This window comes from Pan paniscus, chromosome 4 (assembly GCF_029289425.2).
Source record: "Pan paniscus chromosome 4, NHGRI_mPanPan1-v2.0_pri, whole genome shotgun sequence".
NCBI lineage: Eukaryota > Metazoa > Chordata > Mammalia > Primates > Hominidae > Pan > Pan paniscus.
This window is the reverse complement of record NC_073253.2, coordinates 174002960-174030148: the sequence shown is the minus strand read 5'-3', so window position 1 is coordinate 174030148 and position 27189 is coordinate 174002960. Positions and strand designations below refer to the sequence as shown.

At 42.2% G+C, this 27189-nt stretch overlaps 1 protein-coding gene across 1 annotated transcript; it reads right to left on the bottom strand.

The window, feature by feature from the left end:
* Positions 1-26212, bottom strand: ZNF354C (zinc finger protein 354C). Its single transcript, XM_008962157.6, has 5 exons — positions 25606-26212; positions 24176-24256; positions 9741-9867; positions 9146-9241; positions 1-7625 (listed from the first exon to the last, which is right to left on the bottom strand). Exons 2-5 carry the CDS (start codon positions 24200-24202, stop codon positions 6211-6213), a joined length of 1665 nt encoding a protein of 554 aa, XP_008960405.1. The 5' UTR covers positions 24203-24256; positions 25606-26212; the 3' UTR covers positions 1-6210.
* Positions 26213-27189: the final 977 nt, after the last annotated feature.

Sequence of the window (27189 nt, the reverse complement as noted above, 5' to 3'; positions counted from 1 at the left end):
TGAACTATATAAAATTTTATTACAGATTGGCATTAACAGATAAGCATTTGAAATAGGTTGTTTACAACAAACTTTATTGAGATAGAACTCACACACCATGCAATTCGCCCATATAAAGTGTACAGTCCAAAAGCCTTGTAGTATATATTCAGAGTTGTGCGATAATTAGCATGATTTTAGAAAATTTTCATCATTCCAAAAAGAAACTCCACATCCATTAGCAGTCACCCCACATTTTCTCCAACTCTCTAAAGCCCTTGGAGATCAATAATTTACTTTCTGTCTCTACAGATTTGCTTATTCTGAAAATCACACATAAATGGAACCATACGATATGTGGTCCTTTGTTACTGGCTTCCTTCACCCAGCACGTTTTCAAGGTTGATCCATGTTGTAGCATTTATCAGTGTTTTATTTCTTTTTATTGACAAACAACATTTCATTATACAAATATGCCACATTTTGCCTACTCACTCACCAGCTGATGAACACTGGGTTGTCTCCACTTTCTATTAAGAATAGTGCTGCTATGAACATTCATGTACATATATAAATGTTTGTTTTCATTTCCCTTGGGTATAAATTTAGGAGTGGAATTGCTAAGTCACATGGTAACTCTATATTTAATCTTTGAAGTAAATTCCAGTCTGTTTTCCAAAGAGGCTGCACCATTTTATACTCCCACCAGCAGTGTGTGAAGGTTCCAATTTTTCCACATCTTTGTCAACTCTTTTTATTAATTTGTATTAAATACTATATGGAGCTTCATCATTGGAGGGTGTTTTCCAAGGAGTTCTCTAAATTTGATCTTTGCTGAGAAGTGATTTCTTAATTTTAGCAAATCCTGTTGTCTTGATGAGATTATCTCCAAAACCATCAAGCCCTGGATCCTTTTTGTTTAATGGTCTTTCCTATAGTTTTTAATCTCTCCTTATATGTTACCATAATCAAGAAGCCAGATGGCACCTGCAACACTCGGTCAGGAAATCTCTCTAGTGAGATCATATTAGGCACATGTTTTACTTTCAGTCTGCCACTACGTAAGTTCTTCCTTCCTCCAGTTTTCTAATAACATTTACCTCACTCTTCTAGAAGTCCTCATCTACAGCCTTGTCAGACATGATGCTGCTATAGTTTCTTCAAAGCACTTGAGGCTTTTACCAGCACATGCCTACTTAACACCCACTGCCAAGTTCCAAAACCCCTCCCATATTTTGGGTTTTCATTATGGCAGCTGCCCACCTCCAAGTACCAAGTTCTGTATCAGTTATCTGTTGCTGCATAACAAATTACCCCAAAACCTACCAGTTAAAACACGTACTAACCCAGAGTTTCTGGGGGTTAAGAAGCCAGAAGTGAGTGGTTTAGCTAGGTCTTTCTGGCTCAGCGTCTCACATGAGGTTATAGGCAAGTAGTTGGCTGTGGCTGCAGTTCTATTTGAAGGCTCAGGCAAGAGAGGATCCACTTCTAAGCTCACTCACATGGCTGCTAGAAGGCCAAAGTTTGTTGCTGGCTGTGGGCCATGGGCTTCAGTTACTTACTACATGGAACTCTCCACAGGCCGTGTCCTCACGATAAGGCAACTGGTTTCTGAAAGGACAAGTGATTCAAGAGAGCACATGCCTATGCAGAAGCCACAGTCTTCTCATAACCAAATATTTTAAGTGACATCACATCACTTCTATCATATTCTATTTATTAGAAGTGAGTCAAATTACTATTTTCCTGCTGAAAAATTTGACATTTCCATCAATTTCTGGAATGGTCACTTTCTGAAACAGTGTTATAATATCTAAAGTCTTTGTCTCATAATTCCAACATCTGTGTCATCTTGGGGTTAGTGTCTGTTGTCTTTGAATTGTTGAAAATTTCCTGACTCATGTATTTCACGTGATTCTGCATTGCATCTTGGACCTTTTGAATATTACGAGCCTCTGGGTATTTAATTCTTCCAGAAAATGTTAGGGTATTTTTTCCAGCAGGCAATTTAACTGGCTAAGTCTTGGTGACCAGTTCCAATCCATCTCCTGTGGGCTGTGGTTCTAATGTCAGTCCAGTTTTCTAAGTATTCTCAGTGCTATTTGGATCTTTGCCCAGTGTCAGACCCAAACAATTATCGGCTCAGACCTATATATGTATAGACCAGGGGAGAGCCCCAGATTGCATAAACAACTGTTATGAAATCACTTTCTTGACCTTCCTTATCTTTGTCACCACCTTGACACCTTCCACCTGTCAGGAGCCACTTCCTCTTCCTGATCTTCAGGTTAGAAATCCAAGGGTTTAGGTTCTCCTCTCTGCTACACACCTCATGGATACATCACCTCCAGGTCCAAGTAGCAGGAAGATAGTGAGGGAAGAAAAGCAATGGGGAGTCTCCTAACCCTTCTTGGCTCACAAATCCTCTGCCCAGAGTGAAGGGTTCCTAACTAACTCTGAGGTTTAGATGCCTGCTCAGCCATCTCTGTCCTCACCACAGGAATGCCCAGGAGCGCCACAATGATCTTGTTTCAAATTCTAGTTTCCTTCCCAAATCTGCCTGTTGTTATCAATCAATCATTACTTTTGAGGGTCCCCAGACAGCTGCTCCATGCCTTAGTTACATTTAGCATGAGAGATAAAGTGGAACATGCTCATTCCATTTAAAGGAGAACTGGTACCACCTAGTTACTTTATTGCCAATGATTACATCCCTGGAGGATAAACTCTCAAACAGGAACTTCCTACGAATATAAATGGAGAATTCTGATTGAAAGATTAATATTCATCACTTTATCCAATCACTTTTTGCATTTTTATTAAAAATTGACACACATAGAAAAATGTTTTAAATGACCAATGAACATCCACCACATATAGATCCACCACAAAAAACAACTGACTGATTTTGTACATATTTATTTGAAAATATGCTGTCAACATCATGACTTTTCAAAACTTAAAAAAAAAACTTCTGCATGCATCTCCTAAGAATTAGAACATTATTATCCTATGTAACTCAATTATCACTTCTAGAAAAATCAAATATACCACATTATCTACTACCCATTCCATCTTCCTATTTCCCCAAATATCCCCCCAAATGTCTCTTATAGGTTTTTTTTTTTTATGAATCAGAAGCTAATAAAGGATCACACTTTCCATTTGGTTATGTCTCTTGTCTTAATCTAGCAGAGACCACTTTTTGTTTTACTACATTTGCTTTTTGAAAAGTCCAGACCAGGGCCAAAATGCACAAACTATGGCTTACAACATCACACCCCTGCGTAGGGCCAGTGGAATGTGTGCAAGATCAGTTTGGCTTCATTAACTATGAAGTAGGGGATAGCAAGAAGCTCTTTTTCCATATGAAAGAAGTTGAGGATGGCCTTGAGCTCCAGGCAGGAGATGAGGTGGAGTTCTCCGTGATTCTTCATCAGCGCACTGGCAAGTGCAGTGCCTGGAATGTTTGGCGAGTCTGTGAGGGCCCCAAGGCTGTTGCAGCTCCTCAACCTGATCGGTTGGTCAGTCGCTTGAAGAACATCATCCTGGATGATGCCAGTGATCCTCGCCTAATGGCTCTTCGTCAGCCAAGGGGACCAGATAACTCAATGGGGTTTGGTGCAGAAAGAAAGATCCGTCAAGCTGGTGTCATTGACTAACCACATCCACAAAGCACGTCATTAATCCACTATGATCAAGTTGGGAGGAATCTGGTGAAGGTTTCTGAATATCTCCCTCTTCATCCCTCCCAAAATCTGGACTACTTAATTCTTTTGAGCTATTACACCAGTTTTAACACCTTTCTCGTGTTATGTTTAAAAAAATAAATTTAAGAAAACCATTTTAAAATAAATATATAAAAAAAGTCCAGTTGTCCTATACCAACTCTGCACTTGTCTATTTATTTCCATACTGTGTAAAACTTGTTCCTCTATTCCTGTATTTCTTTAAATAGGAAGATAAGTCTAGACAGATTTAATTTGAGGTAAACATTTTTGGCAGTACATCAAGGATGATCACACATGCTTCATACCGCATCCCATCAAGAGCCACATAATGCTGGCTTATTCCAGAAGTAGTGAAATGCAGTTTGACAGCCAAATCTCACTGTAAAGGCAATTCTTTTGCAATAGATATCTGTGATGTTCTGACACCTTGTAAACAAAGTTCCTTAAAATTTTTTCCACTTAATGGGTTTTACCATCGATTTTTGCCAGATTTAATTACATTAAGGGTTGTAAAATGGTAATTTTTCCAAATCTATCATTCCATGTACATTTAAAAGAAGACATTCTGCAAATAATTGTATAGAGTTTTCTTTTTTCTCTACTTTCATCATTATGAACTTCTTTTCCTTCTTAGTATTATCACCAGTAAGAGTGATTATTCTTTTTAAGTTGTCCTAAATTTGGCCAGTGAGAATACCTTCAACTTGGCGCCTGTCCCCTTCTGACATTACCCCATTAGTCTTCAAATACTATCTTGCTTTTATTTTATTTTCTTAATAAAAAGTATTTTAGCCACACCACCTACTTCCCCTGCTCCAAACATGGAATCAGCCATTTCTCCAAGGAACCCTGGTTCCTTTTAGTGGGGAATGGCATTTAGAAACCAAAATTTGGGTACTAAGCATGCTCACCACTACTGTGTAAAATGTTAAATAGTGAGGTCTGTTTAAAAGCCTCATTTTCTTTGTAAATGTATTTAAATACATAAAATAATTACTTTCTGATAAGCTAAAACCAGTCGGTTAAGAAATATACTATACTGACTGCTTGAGTTTAATTCTAACATTTTTCTCAGGTCTAGCTAATTGTATTAGAATTTTTTTTTAATGATACCAACTGTGAATTGAATGAAAAATCAAATATAAAATTGGAGGAAAAACACCTGGGAGGAATTAAACATTTAAACTGATGAAAGGAATGCTTAATAATAAACTCTTCATATATAACTTTCCATAAAATAATTCCTAAAATATGTGTAATAAGAAGGCAACCTTATATGTGAAGCCTCCAAAAGCAATTACACTATCTGGACCTCAGCTAGCTTTAAGGATTTAAGTACAATTATAACAAAAGCAGGCATAATTAGGGACTCATAAGAAAAAAGAATATAGTTGTGAGTCAATTATTAAGATTAAGGTGAGAGGAAGCCCTTAAAGATAACACAGTAACTTTAAATTACTGCAACTATGTCTAACCAGGCTACAAAACAAATAGTACTCTTGGGACCTCAGGTTGGAAACGAGCCTATAATGATCACAAAACACCAGAACCGAAGACCTAGATTCTAGTCTTGACTCTGTTCACTAAGTTCAAATCCTTTGTTAGTACAATGAAAGGCTATAATTAAACTAAAATCTCTCCTGGCTCTAATGAGCTACCAGACATGCAGCCTGAGATTCTGCCAAATACATCCCTTCTGCAACAGATAACAAAGTATGTGCTTGACAGTCTTTCCAGCTGCTTCAGTTAATCCGCCTTCTACGGTACTGTAATAGTACTCTGTTCAGTTATATAAAACCACATCAATTTAAGAAATAATGGAAGAAAGTAAAAGAAAGAGAGTCTACCTTTGGGCAAGATTTTAAGAACTAAATTCTAAATCAATAAAACTACATTTTTTAATAATAAAGGACTTTTATGTTTACACACACACATGCATATGTGTATATATGTATGTTTACATATGTAAGTTGCTGGTGGGACAGCTCATATAAAGAGCTTTATTATTATTTCCATGTGAAGAGTTAAATTTAAATAATTCCTTTTTATGTTTAGCTTCTCTTTATGAAAAGAAGTGCTTCCTATGTTAGCCAGCTATTTTAAAGAAGGCCACACACTTATTTACATTATTAACTCAGTGACTGTTTTTAAAAGAAAATTCACATATTGAAGCTTACTCTTTTAAAGGGAATATGGTCTTATGAGAGAAACAAAATGTATATTCAACTATTTTTCATGATTTTTTAAAAGTTAGGCCTTTTACATTTTTTCTATGAATTAAATACTCATAGGTTTTTAGATACCTTAGAATTTATGGTTCTTTTAAAACTTAACAAGTCAGTGCTCTTCATAGTCTCACTGATCAATTTTATCATGACTTAGTGGCAACTAACATATTTCCTTCAGGAGAAGTAAAAAAGACAAATCTATTAGGAGTTTGTACCCTATTTAGTATTCCCTTATTCCCCAGTGAGAAGTCTTGGATTATTTGAGAGATGAACTAAACCTCATAGGCTTTATCTCCTTTAAGAAATCTCTGATACTGGGTAAGTGAGGAGCTGCAGATGAAAGGTTTCCCATATTCCTTCCACTTATAGAGTTTCTCTTTCGTGTGAACTTTTTTGTGTCTACAAAGGTTTGATCTGTAACTGTAGGCTTTCCCACATTCCATACATTTATACAGTTTCTCTCCAGTGTGGATCCTCTCATGTTCGGTTAAAAATGAATACTGGCTGAAGGCCTTTCCACACTGATTACACTGATACGGTTTCTCTCCAGTATGAATTCTCTGATGCCTATAAAGGTTAGATTTGCAACCAAAGGCTTTCCCACATTCCTCACATGTATAAAGTTTTTCCCCAGTATGAATTTTCCGATGTTCATTAAAGGACGAATACTGGTTGAAGGCTTTCTCACATTCGTTGCACTGATAAGGTTTTTGTCCAGTGTGAATTCGCTGATGTTCGATAAGGGTTGCAATACGTGTGAAGGTTCTCCCACATTCCAAGCATTTATACAGTTGTTCTCCAGTATGAAACCTCTGATGTTCAGCTAGAGATGTAAACTGGCTGTATCCCTTCCCACACTCACTACATTTATAGGGTTTCTCACCTGTATGGATTCTTTGATGCCTGTGAAGTTTTGCTCTACAGTTGAAGGCCTTCTCACATTCACCGCATTTATAGAGTTTCTCTCCAGTATGAATTCTCTGATGTACAGTGAGGGTTGAACACTGGCTAAAGGCTTTACCACATTCCCTACATCGATATGGTTTCTCTCCAGTATGCACTCTCAGATGTTTGATAAGGGTTGAACTGTTGCTAAATGCCTTCTCACATTCATTACACTTGTAAGGTTTCTCTCCAGTATGAATTCTCTGATGAGAAAGAAGGGATGATCTGTGGCTGAAGGTTTTTTCACACTCATTACATTTGTAGGGTTTCTCACCTGTATGAATTCTCTGATGTTCAATAAGATGCAGATTCTGCTTGAAGCTCTTCCCACATTCATTACAGATGTGAGGTTTTCCTCCTGGGTAAATCTGGAAGCATTTCATGAGATCAAAATTCTGTTTAAAATCTTTCCCAAATGTATAATACATATTGGGTATCCTTTCTATAGGAACACTCTGTTGTGTGACAAGAGCTGTATTTGTAAATAAGCTTTTCCCCAATTCAAGACTTGTATGGTTTCCATCTTCACTGATGGTTTTCTCATGCGAATCTATCATTTGTCTAAGAGGTTTCTTCTCTTGCTCTTCTTCTATCCCGCTCTCAAATTCCACAGCTTCTTCAAAGTTAATGTCCCAGTGACCATCCTTAATGGATTCTTTCTTTACCATTCCCTGAGATGTTTCTTCTATAAAAATGTCCTGTCTATGAGGCAATGCTTCTGTTTCAAGCCAAGTCTTGAAACCTAAAATGAATCAGAAGAATTAATGCCTCCTCTGCTGGAAGAAACAAACTGATGTATCGGTGAGACAAAAAAACTGGTAACAGTATATATGAAAGAAGAGTGATACAATCAGATTTCAAATGCTGACTTGAATCTTGGGAAGAACAGGATGGGATAAAGGAAAGTGAGGTAAACAGGTTAAGGAATGGCATGAGAGAATACACTGGACAAATTAACAATGAAAATGAAGCGATTCCACCTGGATATAGTAAAGTTAGATGCAGAAGAACAGGCTGAGTAGAAGATATGAGGATACAGAAAAATGCCAAATGATAAGCCCACGCTGAATACCATGGGATACTCCACTCTGTCATCATTTTCCACTATGCATATACCAGGCAATGAAGTAGGCAGCCTGTCCACCTTCTCCTTCTTACTCACATGTCCCTTTCATTACGTTTTCTCCCCATGCTCTCTCTGAAATTCTATGCCTGATAATTTTTTAAATATTTGGATTGGTTTTCTTAAATTTCTTTATTTCATGTGACTGTGATTTTATATTGTAGTCTGTGAAGGGGGAAACAGTCTGTTAAAGAGAAAACAGGCTGGGCACAGTGGCTCACACCTGTAATCCCAGCACTTTGGGAGGCTGAGGCAGGTGGATCACCTGAGCTCAGGAGTTTGAGACCAGCCTGGACAACATGGTGAAACCCCATCTCTACCAAAAATACAAAAAATTAGCTAGGCGTGGTGGCAGGTACCTGTGGCCCCAGCTACTGAGGAGGCTAAGGTGAAAGGATCGCTTGAGCCTGGGAGGCGGAGAGTGCAGTGAGCTGTGATCACACCACTGCACTCCGGCCTGGGTGACAGAGACTCATCTCAAAAAAAAAAAAAAAAAGGAGTGGGGGGACATTCAGGTTTTGAAAATCACAACAGCCCTGCAGCATGACTGTGATGATTCTATGTGATCGAAGTTTAAGATGCTCATTATAAAAAAGAGGAAAACATGGAGTAAATCACCCCTGTGCAACAATCTATCCCTGGTGACTGGAAGAATTACAATTTGTTTCATATTACCTTTCTTTTTATTTTCCTCTTTTTATTTTATCACAAAGAGAGACATATTCATTTCTTCTAATAAGCTGCAACCAAAAGACTGCACTCTCTTTGTAGGAATCTCTTGAGAATAATGAAAATCTGCAGGAGATCTGAAGTCAGTATGTCTTAAAGTCCTGAAAAATGCCCAAGCCCCAAGCTCAGCTTTGATTCTGGGTGAAAAGATTTAGTTCGAGGTGACTCTAAACTACTCTCTGTTAAAACCTGATTTCCTTTCATCAATCCATGATAGAAAATAGGTTAACATTAGATAATTGCAATTAGGTAATTGTGTGTACTTTAACCTATACAACTCAAACAAAATACAACTGGCCTGAGCATCTCAATAGGACTCAGCATTTCCAAGAGTTTCCCAAGAACTGCCTCTTTGTGACCTACTTGTCTATAAAGACCCCCTTGTGCCCATTTCCCAGCCTCTCACTTACCTAGACAGGTATCTGAAGGGACTTCTCTTTCCACCATGCAGGGATCTTCTCCTTGCTGCAACTGATGAATCAACTTTGGCATTGAAAATGGAATCCCTGCTCATGAGGAAGCAAATGAAGTTTGAACAAATAGCATGAAGACCAATCCTAGAACTGACCTACTACTCACTCTGAACCAACACAGCAAAGAAGGCAAGCCCTGAGAGGCAGACAAGGCAACACAAGCACTTTGCAGGGGCACTGGAGCTGTCAATGGCGGGGGAAGGTCTCAGTTCAGAACCATTATAGGGCCCTGACAATGAAGGCCTCTAAGATGGGGGGTCCCTATGTGTTTTTCAGAATCTAAACTGGGATCTCTAGTCATTGGCCTACTCCAAGGAGGGAACTGATTGGCGGTAGGATGTGAGGGAGAGTGGAGGGTAGAGAAACAGATAGCAAGAAGGGCATCACAACAAAGATGTACAGTTTCCACTCTACGGCAATTCAGCCTTTCTGAGGGGCTCAGTAGGGTACAAGACCACAGGCTCGGAACCCCAAAGATGGACCTGTGAGGCGTTCCTATAACAGATTCTTCGTCATAGGCAAAAATTCTTACCCAGTGAGACCAGGCTGCCGTAGTTCTCCAGCATCACCTCCCGGTACAAGGCTCTCTGGGCAGAGTCCAGGTGCAACCACTCGTCCTGGCTGAAGAACACGGCCACATCCCTGAATGTCACAGGCTCCTGTAATGGCAAACCCATACCTGCTCACCCAGGACCATCTTCTTCAACGGAAAATGCAGGAAGAAAGTGACAGTGGGATGTACAGAAAATCTCAGGATTCTAATAATTCACGTCAACTGTTTACGTAATTTTTGGAACCACCCATTAGCTATTTAATTAAAAAAGTATTTATGGAGTACTCATTGAGAACAATGACACATGCCACATGCAGTGGGAGTAGGGGAAAACAGGCAAAGTTCCTGCCAACAAGGAATTTAAATACCAGCCTGGGATCTTTCTCAAGAGAAGGCGATGTGATGACAGAAGCAGAGACTGGAGTGCTAGGCTTGGAAGATGGATGAAAGGGCCACAAGCCAAGGGCTGCAGGGAACCACTAGACGGTGAAAAGGGCAAGGAAACAGATTTTCCCGAGAGCCCTAGAAGGACCCAGCCCTGCCGACAGCCTGACCTCAAGCCAGTAAAACTGAATTCAGACTTCTGACTTCCAGAACTGTAAAAGAATACATTTATGCTGTTTTAAGATGCTGCATTTGTAGTAATTTGTTACAGCAGCAATAAGAAAGAAATACAATGTGAACAATTGAAGACAACCTACATATCTATCAATAAGGGAATGGATAAGCAAATTTCAGTACATTTATTCCATGAAATGTCATGCAGCCACTAAATAGAATGAGGTAGATCTCTATGACACTGGAATTTGACCTTCATATATTATTGATTCATATGAAAAAGCCAGCCACAAAAGAATCTATATTTGTTGAAAAACTCTACATCTGTATATACATATATATGACCCATGCACAACTATCTGGAAGGATACAAGCTGTCACCCTCGTTATTCTTTGATATTTGTGGAGAAGGGCAGAAAAGCAATCTTTCACTTATTACTTTATGCCCTATCATTAGGCTTACAGTTTTTTACAGTTAGGGAGATTGTGTGTATGTATGTGTGTTCCTTTGCTTTGAATTTTCTTAAATTCCATTTTATTTTATTTTATTTATAATTTTTTTTTTTGAGATGGAGTCTTGCTCTGTTGCCAGGCTGGAGTGCAGTGGTGCAATCTCAGCTCATTGCAACCTCTGCCTCCCAGGTTCAAGCAATTCTCCTGCCTCAGCCTCCTGAGTAGCTGGGACTACAGGCACATACCACCAGCTTTTTTTTTTTTTTTTTCTTTTTCTGAGACAGAGTCTCGCTCTGTCACCCAGCCTGGAGTGCAGTGGCGCGATCTCGGCTCACTGCAAGCTCTGCCTCCCGGGTTCACACCATTCTCCTGCTTCAGCCTCCCGAGTAGCTGGGACTACAGGCGCCCACCACCACACCCGGCTAATTTTTTTGTATATTTGTAGAGACGGGGTTTCACCATGTTGGCCAGGATGGTCTGATCTCTTGACCTCATGATCCACCTCCTGCCTCAGCCTCCCAAAATGCTGGACTTACAGGTGTGAACCACTACACTTGGCCTATTTTAATTTATATGTTGACTTTGTAGTTAGACCTCTTTGTATTTTTAGTGGTTACTCGAATAATTATAATATACATTTTTGGTTACTCATCACCTATTTAGAGCTAATATATCGTTTCACATAGAGTGCAAGAATCTTGCAAGTATATAGGACATCACCACCCTTCTTTATGCTATAGTTTTACAAAGATTTTCCCAGTTCAGAGAGTTGACAGCACTTACCAAACTTCACTGAGCGTATTCATGTCAAGGTTTTATTGAAAGGCAAAGGGTACAGCACAGCAAGAGAAAGAGAGTTCAGGGAAGCACTAGAAAGCTGAGACACTCCATGTGCTGTCTCCCTTATCTGCACAGACCACGCCATGACTCTGGGTCTGTGTGAAGAATCTTGGTGTGGGAGAGCTCAAAGGAGGAACTCTCAGCAGGGGCCTTTTATGTAATCAAGCAAGTCCTGTCAGATCATTTAGGCCAGTTGCAAGCCATCAGTAAGGAAGCTTACCAGGAGTAGCCAGTGACATTGAGATCTTAAAAATACACAAGCCAGGCCGGGTGTGGTGGCTCACGCCTGTAATCCCAGCCCCTTGGGAGGCGGAGGTGGGTGGATCACCTGAGGTCAGGAGTGCGAGAACTTCCTGGCCAACACAGTGAAACCCTGTCTCTACTAAAAAAAAAAAAAAAAAAAAAGTACAAAAATTAGCCAGGCGCGGTGGCTCACACCTGTAATCTCAGCACTTTGGGAGGCTGACGTGGGCGGATCACGAGGTCAAGAGATGGAGACCATCCTGGCCAACATGGTGAAACCCCATCTCTACTAAAAATACAAAAATTAGCTGGGCATGGTGGCACGTGCCTGTAGTCCCAGCTACTCGGGAGGCTGAGGCAGGAGAATCACTTGAACCGGGAGGTAGAGGTTGCAGTGACCCAAGATCACACCACTGCACTCCAGCCTGGGAGACAGAGCGAGACTCTTTCTGAAAAAACAAACAAAACAACAACAACAAAAACTCACACAAGCTGATGGCTGGGTTCAGTGGCTCACACCTGTAACCCTAGCACTTTGGTAGGCCAAGGTGGGTGGACTGCCTGAGCTCAGCAGTTCAAGACCAGCCTGGGCAACATGGTGAAACCCCATCTCTACTAAAAATACAAAAAATTAGCCAGGATTGGTTGCATGCACCTGTTGTCCCAGCTACTCATGAGGCTGAGATGTGAGAATTGTTTGAACCCAGGGAAGCTGCAGTGAGCCAAGATCACACCACTTCACTCCAGCCCTCTGTCTCAAAAAACAGAAACAAAAACAAAACAAAAAACAACAAAAAAAACCATGCTGCCTTTATCTTGTTTTGGCCAACAGTCAAAAAAACAGACCACCAAGAATTCCCAGAGATAAAAATAGAGCTTTTCTAGAGAAAAAGATAGAGCATTTCCAGTTCAGATGTAAATAAATTCTATCTTCATGGTTGTTATTTGCATTATAGCTGCCTACATTGTAAACCCCCTCCTATAATACAATAGTATTATTTTGCTTTAAGCAATCAGCTGCACTTTAAAGAAATCGAAAGGAAAAAAAGTATTTTATATTTATCCAGATAGCTACCATTTCTAATGCTCTTCATTCTTCCTAAAATCAGAGTTCCCCTCTGGTATATTTTTCTTTTAACTTACATAACTTCCTTTTTAGTGTATCTTATAGTACAGGCCTGCTGGCAATGAATTAGCTTAATTTTATTTTACCTGAAAATGGCTTTATTTCATCTTGATTCTTGAAGAGTATTTTCATTGGATATAGAATTCTGGGTTGATTTTTTTTGTCTCTCTCTTTCAGCATGTAAAATGTCATTCTATTGCTTCCTGGTCTTTGTTGCTTCTGATGAGAAGCCAGCGGTCATTCAAATATTGATTCTCTGTATGTAGTACAATTTTTTTCAGCCTCCTTTCAAATCTTTGTTTTTTGTGATTTCTCTATGACTTTCCCCAATATGGTAGAAACCAGCTAGCTATATGTGGCTACTAAGTACATGAAATGTGGCTCTTCTGAATTGCGATATGTTATCTGTATAAAATACATACCAGATTATTTACTTAAAAACATATATACACACACATACAACATATACATACATACATACACAAACATATATGCAAGTTATCTCAATAATTTTATATTGATTTCATGTGGAAATAATATTTGGATCTACTGGGTCAAAGAAAATATATTATTAAAGTTAATTTATTTGCTTCTGTTTACCTTTTTAATGTAGCTGGTGGAAAATTTTATATTAGGTATGTGGCTTGCATTCTTGGTTCACACTGTATTTCTATTGCATGTCACTGATCAATGATGTGTGTAGCTGTGACTTCCTTTGTATTTATCCTGCTTGAGATTCATCAAATGTTATAAATCAGTAAATTTATGTTTTTTACCAAATTTGATAAATTTTAGGCCATTATTTCCTTTTAATATAGTTTGTCCCATTCTTTGTCCCCTCTCCTTCTAGAACTCTAATTTCATGTATATTAGACCTTTTAATATCATTTAATTGGTAACTGAGGGCCTTTTTTCTCCCTGTTTTTCAGATAGGATAATTTCTGTCAATCTACCTTCAACTGTCACTGACTTCTCCTTATGTTCATTTCCAAAAGTTAAGCCTATTCAGTAATTTTTTTTTTTTTTTTACAATTTCAGGTATCTTATTTTTCAGTTCTAAAACTTCATAGTCTAGAATTACTTTTTTCACAATCTCTATTTCTCTGCTTGCATTTCCTATTAGTTCATTCCTTACATGTATATTTTCCTTTAAGTCCTTGAGCACAGTTATAGTAGTTGCTTTAAAATCTTTGTGGATTCTAATATCTGGGTCATCTGGGTCATTGTCTCTATTGATTGTCTTCCTCTTTTTAGTTGCACTTCCCCATTTCTTCATATGCCTACCTTATCCTGGAAATTGTATAGTACACAATGTGTAGAAACTCTGGATTTTGTTATGTTCCTTTGAAGAGTACTGACTTTTTTAAGCAGGTAGTTAATTTAGTTGGAGTCAAATTCCAAACTCTGCCACCTCTCTAGTGGGCAGCATCAAATATCTTTGTTCAGTTCTTATTTGGGCTACTTTGAGTCTGTCCTGTGCATGTATGGTTCAGGGGTCAGCTAGAGATTTGGGCAGAGTTTGTGCACAGAATCTGGGGCTTCCCTTCTCTGCCTCTCTCCTTTCCAAGATTCCTCCTCTCACTTTCCAACTGCTAAGTTTGCCTCAAACTCTATCTTGTGGTTATTCACACCAGTAAGACTGCAAGTTTGTGACTAAGTTTTGATTATTCTGTTGGTGCTGACTGTGGCCTACTCCCAGGCAAAAAGCTGTAAAAAACAGAAAATTTATCTGGTGACAATTCCTTCTTCCAAATATACACAGGTGTCTAATATCTGTCTGCTTTTGATTTCTCTCCAGTACCTTAAGGTTTCTTATATTTTATCCAGAGTGTAGTAGTTATCCACAGATGAATTAGTCTGAAAGGAGCTATTTCTCTATTACCAGAAGCTGGAAGCACATGTATCTTTTTGAAAGTATATTTTAAAAACTCAGTGAGCCTAGCAAAGCTCATTAAATATTAAGAAATGATAAAATGACCGACTACTAGAACTCCAGACCTGAAACACATCTTATCAATCATCTCATCCAGTTGTTCTAGTTAGCGTGTGGTATCTCCTCCCACCTCCCTAGAGTGAGTAGCAATGTGTGAGGGTGTTTCATTTTTCACAGTGACTAAGGGAGTCCTACCAGCATTTAAAAAAAGAGATCAGGGTCAGGCACAGTGGCTCACGCCTGTAATCCCAGCACTTTGGGAGGCTGAGGCAGGCAGATCACGAGGTCAGGAGATCAAGACCATCTTGGGTAACACCGTGAAATGCCATCTCTACTAAAAATACAAAAAAAAATTAGCCAGGCTTGGTGGCAGGCGCCTGTAGTCCCAGCTACTCAGGAGGCTGAGGCAGGAGAATGGCGTGAACCTGGGAGGCGGAGCTTGCAGTGAGCCGAGATCGCACCACTACACTCCAGCCTGGGCGACAGAGCGAGACTCTGTCTCAAAAAAAAAAAAAAAAAGAGAGAGAGATCAAGGCTGCTAATCATCTGGAAATGGATGAGAGAGTGCTGCATAAGGAAAGATAACTCCACTCAAAATGCTTACAATGTTCTCACTTAGAAACACTTGTTGTCTAAGCTGTATTTTTAAAATGCAAGATGAGAATCTGGGTTGTGGCAGGTGGCTTTATAAGAAGATTATAAGAAATGTGAAGTTTGTTAGGTTTCCAGCAATAGAAACTGACTTTGGCTCATTTACACAAGAGACCAGGTAGCTCCAGGGAAACTGATAGTCACAGAAGTAGGCTTGGAAAATAAAACAGAAACTAGGGCAGCAACATTCCGGACCACAGCCAGGATCACACTAGGAAACCAGACTTGTGAGAAAACTGTTGTCATGGAAAAGTAGATGGTACAGCCTCACCAGCACAAGACAGCTACTGCTTTTGCTGTGCCACTCCTCCTTCCTCTACAAACTCAATGTTACTGATGTTGCCACAAATTACCAGACTGTACTCGATATCAGAGGCCCCCAAGCCTTTTGGCACCAGGGACAGGTTTCGTGGAAGACAGTTCTTCCACAGACAGGAGGGTTGGGGGAATGGTCTCAGGATAAAACTGTTCCATCTCAGATCACAGGCATTAGATTCTCATAAGGAGCACACAACCTGGGCCCCTCAGGTGCGCAGTTCACAATGGGGTTCATGTTCCTATGAAATCTAATGCCGCTGCCGATCTGACAGGCGGCAGAGCTCAGGTGCTAATGCTCGCTCACCTGCTGTTCACTTCCTGCTGTACCGCCTGGTTCCTAATAGACCAGGAGCTGGTACCGGTCTGCAAAACTGGGGGTTGGAGACCTTTGTTCTCTTCCTGTTTCCTCGTAGCTCTAGCTCCTGATTGAAAGTCTGAAGTAGGTCAAGCTTGGGTCACAAGCCTGTACCTTATCTATAATTAAAGCTAGAAAAGTAAATATCTGGTGTTTTTTTGTTTGTTTGTTTGTTTTTGAGACAGAGTCTTGCTCTGTCGCCCAGGCTGGAGTACAGTGGCGCGATCTCGGCTCACTGCAAGCTCCGCCTCCCAGGTTCATGCCACTCTCCTGCCTCAGCCTCCCGGTAGCTGGGACTACAGGCGCCCGCCACCACGCCCGGCTAATTTTTTGTATTTTTTAGTAGAGACGGGGTTTCGCCATGTTAGCCAGGATGGTCTCGATCTCCTGATCTCGTGAGCCGCCCGCCTCGGCCTCCCAAAGTGCTGGGATTACAGGCCTGAGCCATCACGCCCGGCCTTTTTTTTTTTTTTTTGAGATGGAGTCTTGCTCTGTCGCCCAGGCTGGAGTGCAGTGGCCAGTCTGGGCTCGCTGCAACCTCTGCCTCCCAGGTTCAAGTGATTCTCCTGCCTCAGCCTCCTGAGTAGCTGGGATTATAGGCACGTGCCACAATGCCCTGCTACTTTCTGTATTTTTGGTAAACATATTCTGCCTGGCAGTTGGTTGAAAGAATTATCATCAGTAGAAAGGAATGTCTGGGTCATGATAACGGGTTGTGGAGACCTAGGTTTTGTCAGGCAGATGAAACCTCCAAGTAGCAGGCTTTAGAGAGAATAGACTGTAAATGTTTCTTATCAGATTTAAGGTTTGTGTAGATATTAATGCTGGAGGGTACAATGAGGCATGTCCAACCCCTACTTCCTGTCACGGCCTGAACCAGTCTTTCAGGTGAAATTTCAAGGGCCAAGGAGTTAGTCCATTCAGACAGCTGCAGGGGGGCTTTTAATTTTATTTTTGGCTTCCACCCCTATACCTCAGAATGTAATAGTATTTGGAAACAAGTTCTTTAAAGAGGTAATTAAATTAAAATGAGGCCTTTAGGCTGGATCCTAATCTAATACGGCATGTGCTTCTAAGAAGGGGAGATTAGGACACGGACACCCTCATGAGCAGGAGAGGCCATGTGGCAGGAGGCAGCGAGAAGGCAGCCATCAAGCAGCCAAGGAGGCCTCAGGAGAAGCCGGACTTGCCCACACCTTGATCTTGGACTTTTGGCCACCAGAAGTGCAAGAAAACACATTTCCATTGTTGAGGCCACCTCGTCTCTGGTATTTTGCTATGGTGCCCTGGCACACTAATACAGGCTCCGTGTTGCTGTTAACAGGACACTCACAGCAAACCCAACTTCCGTCTTTACCACCAATCCCGTTCCCCTAGGCCTTAGAATACTCCCAGGGGGAAAAAAAAAAAAGCATTCTTTTTCTTTTAAAATTTCATTCGCTTTTTAAAAAGTATACAAATTAAGCATAATCAGAGACTAAAATTAAACAAATTAAACTTCAGAAAAAAATGTCTAAATTGAAAACAAAAACACAATGTAATCATACTAAATCCTATTACTCAAGACTTTTGTTCCTCTTTTAGAAATGTATTCCAGATTTTAGATCCAATTACACACACGTGTTCTTTTGACCATTTGTTAAACAATATGAAAACAGACACGTGCTAAAGAATAGAAAGGATGCAAAAGAACACGCAGTGCGATGTTAGGGATTCTCTCCTAACTCCAATTAGCGGCCCCATTCTACAGGTAACTAGCAGTGCTTTACACATGTATCCTTTTTTAATGGGAAAATTCTCAATCCTGCTTTACTAGCATTTCATGGATCTTTATCACATCCACATAGAGAAATCTTTTTTTTTTTTTTTTTTTTAACAGACAGGGTCTCACTCTGTTGCCTAGGCTGGAGTGCAGTAGTGCAATAAATCATAGCTCACTACAGCTTGAACTCCTGGGCTCAAGTGATCTTCCCACCTGAGCCTCCCGAGTAGCTGGGACTATAGATGTGCACCACCATGCCCAGATAATTCTCTTGTTTTTCTGTAGAGCCAGGGTCTTGCTATGTTGCCCAGGCTGGTCTTGAACTCCTGGCCTTAAGCCATTCCTCCACCTTAGCTTCCCAAAGAGCTGAAATTACAGGCGTGAGCCACTATGTCCAGCCTCCAACCTCATTCTTCTTCTTCTTTTTTTTTTTTGAGACAGTCTCACTCTGTCGCCAGCTGGAGTGCAGTGGTGCCATCTTGGCTCACAGCAACCTCTGCCTCCCGGGTTCAAGCGATTCTCCTGCCTCAGCCTCCCAAGTAGCTGGGATTACAGGCGCGTGCCACCACACCCAGCTAATTTTTGTATTTTTAGTAGAGACAGAGTTTTGCCATGTTGGCCAGGCTGGTCTTGAATTCCTGACCTCAGGGTGATCCGCCTGCCTTGGCCTCCCAAAGTGCTGGGATTACAGGCTATACATATTTTAATTCTGACAAATGTGGAAGATTATACTTTCCCAAGATGACCACATCAATTTCTCTCTCATCTTACGTGCTCTTTGTATAATGTGACACTGACATTTCTCCCACCAAGAAGTGAGTTCTATGTTTCCTTCCTTTGAAGCTGTCCAGTGGAATTCAATGGAAATGATGCATGTAACTTCCAAGAAAAGGTAGTAAAATAATACACCTTTCACCTGGCTCACTGGATGCTCACTTTTGGAGCCTAGTCGCCATGTTGTAAGCCCAAGACACATGGAGAGATTGTGGGTAGATGTTCCATCCAATAGCCCTATCTGTGATCACAGCAATGAGCCAACAGCAAGCATCAACTACCTGACATGTGAACGACTGAGGCTTCAAACGATTCTATAGCCTTCAGTCTTTAAATTTCTCAGCTGAGACACCCGACTTTGTGTGGTAAGCTGTTTCTCTCACACACCTGCATTCCTAACCCAGAGAAACTGTGAGAAATGATAAATGATTACTGTCATTTCATATCCCAAATTTTCTTACTATATAGCATGTATATCCTTCCATGTTAAAAATACAATTCTACTTGATCATTTAAAATTACAATGTAATTGGGATGCCATAAGGAGAAGAAAGAGAGAACAGAGCAGAGTGAATATCCAAAGTAATAATGGCTGAGAATTTTCCAAAATGAGCAGCACACCCCAAACCTCAAATCCAGAAAAGTCAGAGAAGGCCAAGCAGGATGACGACCAAAATATCTACACCTAGGCATACTATAGGAAAACTGCAGAACACCAAAGTCAAAGGGAAAATCTTGAAAGAAGACAGGGAAAAAGATCTTACCTATAGAGAACAAGGATAAGAATGACAGTGGATTTTCCCATTAGCAACATGTAAACAAGAAGAGAGTGAAACAAAATATTTAAAGTGTTGAGGGAAAAAAATCACCAATGTAGAATTCAATATCCAGAGAAATTATCCTTCAAAAAGGATGAGAAGTAAAGCTTTCTCAGACAAACAAAAACTGAGGGAATTCATTACCAGCAGTCCTGCCTTACAAGTAATAGTAAAAGAAGTTCTTCATAGGGAAGGAAAATAAAATAGGTCAGAAACTTGAATCTACGTGAAGACAGGAGGGAAGATAGAGAAGGAACAAATGATGATAACATTTTTCCTACTCTTGATTTAGAAGATAACTATTTGCTTAAATTAATAATAGTAACAGTGTATTGGGTGGTGATAGCATATGGATGAGTGAAATGAATGGCAGCAATGCCGTAAGGAAGAGGGGAATACTCTGTTATAAGACACCTCCACTACCCATGGTGCAGTATGTTATTTGAAGGTGGACTTCGATTAGTTGTGAAATTATATTGAAAACTAGAGGGTAACCACTTAAAAAAAGTTTTTAAAGCATAATTGATATGTACAGACAGCAGAAAGATCCATGTTTGCCATACTGATATAAATGAATGTTTGAATAAATAAATAAATGGAGAGAAGCAACAATCCTCCATACAGATTTCCAAATAATGTATGTTGATTCTTCACCTCTAGGAGTGGTGCCTGTCTTGCCAGGCCGTAAGTGTGGGCTACACAGTGTCGTCTTTCGAAGGAATACAGTATGGGAAGGCAGAAAAAGAAAGTAACTGTAGAGTGGAGAGACTTGACAAACAGTGCCTCAGTCAGGTGATGAAGGTGAACAGCAACAGGGATGTCATGTTATTAGTATGCTGTGATCAGACTGACGCTTCATCTCTGTGACCTTCCTCCCCAAAACCCAACCCCAGGCTAATAATGAGAAAAAACATGACGCAAATCACAATGGAGGGGCATTCTACAGAATACCTAACCAGGGCCGGGCATGGGAGCTCCTGCCTGTAATCCCAACATTTAGGGAGGCCAGGCAGGCGGATCACCTGAGGCCAAGAGTTCGAGACCAGCCCAGCCAACATGGTGAAACCCTGTTTTTATCAAAAATTCAAAAATTAGCAGGGCGTGGTGGCACATGTCTGTAATCCCAGCTACTTGGAGGCTGAGGCAGGAGAATCACTTGAACCCAGGAGGCAGAGGTTGCAGTGAGCCAAGATCGCATCATTGCACTCCAGCCTGGGTGACAGAGTGAGACTCCACCTCAAAACAAACAAACAAACAAAAAAAAAAACAAAAAAAAACCTAACCCAGTACTCCTCAAAACTATTATGATCATTACATACAAGGAAAGTCTGAGAAAGCCCCAAAGCCACAGCAGCCTAAGAAGATGTGAAACTGAATGTCATGTGGAATCCTGGGGGGCCCTGGCACACAAAAAGGACAGCAGGTAAAAACTAAGGAAATGTGAATAAAGCATGGACTTCAGTTAATAATAACATACCAATGGTGGCTCGTTAATTGTAACAAATATACCAAATTAATGTAGGGAATAACGGGAAGCTGGGTGCAGGGTATGATAACTGTGTAATTATTCTCTCGTCTAAAATTGTTGTAAAAAAATAAAGATTATTCTTTTTAAAAATACTGACAATATCAAAAAAGTACTTATTTACTGCAGAAAAATATGTAATTAACAAATTATGACTATTAAGCAATCAATACCAAATTCCATGTGCCTTTTCCCCAGACAATAAATTATATATTACATGGAAATATGTCATATTGCAAAGAACCTATTTTTTTCCAAAAAATATGCTTGTTTGCTGTTTTCCTAACAAGTAGAGAGAAATGTCTCCCTCAGTACCCTTAATGAGGACAGAATGTGATACTGGATATCACCATTGCACTGACTTAAATGGGGTAATGAGCCCTGTGACTGGGACACTCTGGGTCCCCAGGAGACTTAATCAAAAGGGTTACATAGGCCGGGCGCAGTGGCTCACACCTGTAATCCCAGCACTTTGGGAGGCCAAGGCAGGTGGATCACGAGGTCAGGAGATCGAGACCATCCTGGCTAACATGGTGAAACCCCGTCTCTACAAAAAAAAAAAAATTAGCCGGGCGTGGTGGCGGGCGCCTGTAGTCCCAGCTACTCGGGAGGCTGAGGCAGGAGAATGGCGTGAACCCGGGAGGCGGAGCTTGCAGTGAACCGAGATGGCGCCACTGTACTCCAGCCTGGGCGACTGAGCAAGACTCTGTCTCAAAAAAAAAAAAGGGGGTTACATATTGGCCGGGCACAGTTGCTCACACCTATAATCCAGCACTTTGGGAAGCCAAGGCAGGAGGATCGCAGGAGCCCAAGAGTTCCTTCCAGCCTGCAGTGAGCCGAGATCGCACCACTGTACTCCAGCCTGGGCGACAGAGCAAAACTCTGTCTCTAAAAAAAAGCAACAACAACAACAACAAAAACCCACAAAAGGATTAGATATTGAATCAGCTGTCACCCCTTCCAAAAACAACAACAACAAAAACTGGCTCTGAGTTGCAAACAAACCTACCTCTGCCCTTGGCTAAAATGAAGTAAGTCTCTCCTGCTGTGGATGTGGGAGAGCTCAGATAGTGAAGAACCCTACCTTTGGACAGCAGATAGCCCAGGTAATAGCTGGATATTCCTGTGCACTGCATTTTGCTGGTCTTTACGTCTTGGTTTCCTGAAATATCCATCTGCTTCTAATTAAGGAATCAGTCTAGCCTAGTGAGGCGAAGCACACCAAATCTGGCAGGTCCTAAAATAGTGCTGCTGCTGCTGTTACTGATACTGATCATAGTAACAGCTGGAATTTATGGAGGTCTTAATACGTACCATGCACTTCTCTCAGCATTTTAAATGTACTTTTTCAGAGCATGATGCTAACAGTATAGACTGTCTTGTTGGGATCAAAAGCCAGCTGTGTGACCTTGATCAAGTTACTTGCTTCTCTGTGCCTGTTTCCTCATCTGTAAAATTCAGATATTAACAGTCCTCTTGTAAGGATTAAATGACTTACTATATGAAAGGAATAGATATTTTTATACATAGTAATACATAGAACCTGGCTCACAGCAAATATGCTTGTAATTACTACTTTTTGGGGTTCTTTTTGAGACAAGGTCTCACTCTCATGCCCAGGCTGGAGTGCAGTGGCACAATCATAGCTCACTTGCAGCCTTGAATTCCTGGGCTCAAGTGATCCTCCTACCTCAGCCTTCTTAGTATCTGGGACTATAGGTGCTGCTGCACCCAGCTACTTTATTTTTAATTTTGTATAGTGACAAGGCCTCACTATGTTGCTCAGGTTGGTCTCAAACTTCTGGGCTCAAGCAATCCTTCTGTCTTGGCCTCCCAAAAGTGCTGGGATTATAGGCGTGAGCCACTGTGCCCAGCTACTACTGTTACTAATGCTCATAGCAACTCAGTCATGTATGTATATTATCAACCCCAGCAAAATTGAGGAAATGGGGTACAGAGAGATAAAATAACTTGCTCAGGGCTACATCCCTAGCTTGGATTTGAAACCATGAAGTCAAGCTCCTGAGTCCACATTTCCAGCCTATGGGCTATTGGAAAAGGAGTCAATGAAGAATAGGCTTTGGAGTATGGCAGAAAAAATGCACAGAAGGGAGGGGACTAGAGGAAAGGGAGCCGGTGGTGAAGGAAAGATGGGACTTCCACGTCGGAATGACAGACAGGAATGCTAGGAAGAAGGTCAGGCCTGAGGACAGATTTGGGGAAGATACTCAGAAAGCTGAGGGTTAAAGTAATGAAAATGGATCTTAAATGGGGAAAGAACAAGAAAAAAGAGCCCAGGTAGAGAGGCTAAACTAGCAGGGAAAAAAGAAAAGAATCAGAGAAGGAAATAGAGGAATCAATCAGACAGGTGAGATGGACATTTGGACAGCTTAACATCCCCGCTGCACTGGGAGGGGAAGGCCCCAGGCCTGCATCCTTCTGGGCTTCAAAGCCCAAACCACGCTGAACTCCTTCTGGGATGCCCTTAGTCTTCTCTAAGCACCAATATCAGTCCTGGCCTCCAGTATAAACTCAGAATGCCCCCACTTCTGGGATATTTCCCGTGAACATTTAATCATGTTTCCTAAGATCGATACCACGAACTCCCAGAAGATGGAAATGACAGCTTTCCTCTTTCCATCCCGTGTGCTGCACAGGATCCTGTACATAGGGCTCAATAAATGCTTGTGGAGGGTGTCTTCCGGCCCTTCCACATCTTAGCCCCAAGTGTGACTATATCCTCTATGAAGACAAAGACTGCTTCATGCCCCATTCTCCCCACCCAGCACCAGTGTAGCGGGAAGCATATGCTCAGAACTGCCTCAAATGTGGATCACAGAGTGAGCGGGGTGAATTAAGAGTAGTCTCGGGACAAAAGAGGCACATTCCTCAGCAGCCCCTTGCTAAGCCCAAGACACTGGGAAAAACTTTTGAGGTTCCGGATTCTTCCATCGTTTTAGTTGGACCAAAAAGCACCTGGACAAAGTCTGGAAACATGTCTACCATCTCTGAATCCAGAAGCCAACTGATGAAAAAGACAACCTTCACTCACTCTCACCTGAGCAGACAGCAGATCCACAGCCATCCCTTCCTCCTCAGTCTTCCTACCCAGGGAGAGCAGAGTGTGGACACGGTGGGTCTGCAGAGGAAAAAGGTGTCAAGAGGAACCCTGGCGTCAGGAGATGGCTTGGAGAGAGGAAGTTACAACCGCCCATAATGTCCATCAGGTCTCAAAAAAGCCACCCCCCGTAATGATGTAAAGCAAGAAGAGTGTTTACTAGTTTCCTAGGGCAATGTGCCAACCCTACTTCTATTTCTGCACTTTGACTCTTTAACTTCCACCTTAGGGCCTCTCAGCTACCTCTAGGCAAACTGTGACTCACCCATGGATGTCTGGAGTCCTTAGCTAGCTTTGAACTGCACACCCTAAAAGTCACAATGAATATCCAGTCTCCTGGGGTGCCACTTCCCAGCCTAGCTAGCTGATCCTCATCCTGCCTGCCCTGCCTCGCCCTTTCCTCCCTATGGTAGCCACGATAAAGAGGCTTCCCCGCATCCCTACCCTGGTGACGGACCCCACTGCTTGCCCTGAGTGGTCCTTCCGTGGAGTGCTGTGTTCTCCCCAAGAAACTGTGAGCATAATCCAACTACTCAGCTTTCCCAGCCTCTTTACTAGATCTTCGTCGGGCCTTACCACACTTTACCCAAGGTAACAGGATTAAGGCACTGTCCCCACCCAAAGCCAGAGCTTTGCTGTCCCTCCTAATACTCCACAGGTGCCGCCTCTAATGGCATCCACAACCAGAAACAGCCGTCGCTGCCCAAACACCAACCCCAGGTGGGAGAGGTGGAAACCGTGCCTGCCCCACAGAAAGCAAGGGAAGAGGCTGCCTGGGGCAGCCGGGCAAGTGTGAGGGCCTCCAGGCCCGCGATCTGCAGCGACTCCTCAGGGTGCCGCCTAGCATGGAGCCAACCTGGGGCTCTGCCAGGCCAGTTCCAGCGGGTGCCTCGACCAGCCCTGGGGAAGCTGCCATACAAGGCCTCGGTTACGCGACGAAGCGCACCTCCTCCCAGGAAGCGGTGAGAGTTTTCCACGCAGTATTTTCAGTCTTCACATTTACAGATGTTACGGAGACTGAAAACCAGGAGGTCGTGACCTGCCCAAAGTCACAAGGGCCGGGAAGGGAATCCTGATCCTAGCCCCAGGCCCCAGTTACATCTGGGGCAATGACCTCGCCACTCTGCCTCGGTCTCCTCCTGACAGAGCGGGAACAGCGTACCGCCACCCTATCTGTTAGCAGGGATGCGCGGAGTTCGTTCGGGCGATGCGCTAGTCTGGTGCCTGGCACCCGAGCGCTCTCGGCGGGCATCAGCTATTGCTTTTATTATTTCCGTTACTCAGAAGAAAATGCACAGAAGAAAATCGCAGAATGAACAATGACAAAAGGCTGGCATCCCCACCCCAGCGGCCCGGCGCGCCCCGCTCACCTGGCGAGGCGCTCCCTCCCGCGGGTCTCCGGCAGTCCAGGCCGCTCGCGGACGGCGCCCCGGGACCCAGTGGCCAAGGGGCCCGAGCCGCGTAGGGCTGGTCCCAGAAGCCCAGACGAGGCTGCACGCCGCCCACTCGCTGGAGAGGCCCGGATCCACCCCGGCCCGAAAGAGACCACTGCGAGCGCCTCAACCCCAGGCCGGCAATCCTAGCCAAGCCTGGATGGCCCAAGCCAGGAGAACCCCCGAAAGGCCGCGAGCTGTCCCCGAAACCCCGCCAACCGCGGGAGAACTACCACTCCCGGCATGCCTCGGGCCCCACGCCGACTACACTTCCCAGGGGACGCCGCGGTGCGCGCTGCGAACTCTGGGAGAGGAACCGCCTCCGCCAACGAGAGCTCTCAAAGGCGACAGTGCGCGTAGGGGCTGCAGTGCGAGGGGGTACGCACGCCGCACACGAGGCAGGAGGTCTCCAGCTGCTGGCCGTGCTGCCTACAGCCCGCGCACTTGTTAAGCAAGCGGAGTAGTTTGAAAAAACAAAACCGGAAATTAGATTCATTTAGGAGGATCAGTGTGCTGTAGCTCCCACCGCTGGTTGTGATTACTTTTCTGTTGATACAAAATAATTTACATAATGTATAGGGTCCACGTGAGTGTTTGTTGCGCGCATAGACTGTGTAATGATCATCAAGTCACAGTATTTGGGGTATCCATCACCTTAAGCATTTATCATTTTTATGCGTTGGTATCATTTCAAGCCCTCTCTTCGATTTACTTTGAAATATACACAATATTATTGCCAAGTATAGTCACCCTAGTCTGCTATTAAATATTAGAAATTATTTCTTCCATCTAACTGTATGTTTGTACCCATAACCAACCTCTCTTCATTCCCCTTCCTTTCTGGCCTTCCTGGCCTTTGGTATCTATCCTCCTGTTGTCTATGTCCATGAGATCAAGTGTTTTAACTCCCGAATATAAGTGAGAACATGCAGTACTTGTCTTTCTGTGCCTGGCTTATTTCACTTAACATAATGACCTTCGGCTCCATCCATGTTGCTGTGAATACATTATTTCATTCATTTTTATGGCAGAATAGTATTCCATTGTGTCTATGTATGACATTTTCTTTACCCATTCATCTATTGCTGGTAGGTTGAGTCTGTATCTTGGCTACTGCGAATAGTGCAGTGACAAACGTGAGTGCAGGTATCCTTTTCATATACTGATTTCTCTCCCTTTACCAGTAGTAGGGTTGCTGGATTGTATGGTAGTTCCATTTTTAGTTTTTTGAGAAACCTCCACACTGTTTTCCATAGTGGCTGTACTAATTTACATTCCCACCAATAGTGTATAAGAGTTCCCTTTTCCCCAAATCCTCACTGGCATCTGTCATTTTTTTGTCTTTTTAATAATAATCATTCTAACTAGAGTGAGCTTATATCTAATTAGAAGGTGTTAGTAACCAAAAGAGCATGATATTTGTATAAAAATAGACACACACACACCCCCATGGAACAGAATAAGAGAACCCAGAAATCAGTGCACCCATTTACAGCCAACTGATTTTCAACAAAGGTGCCA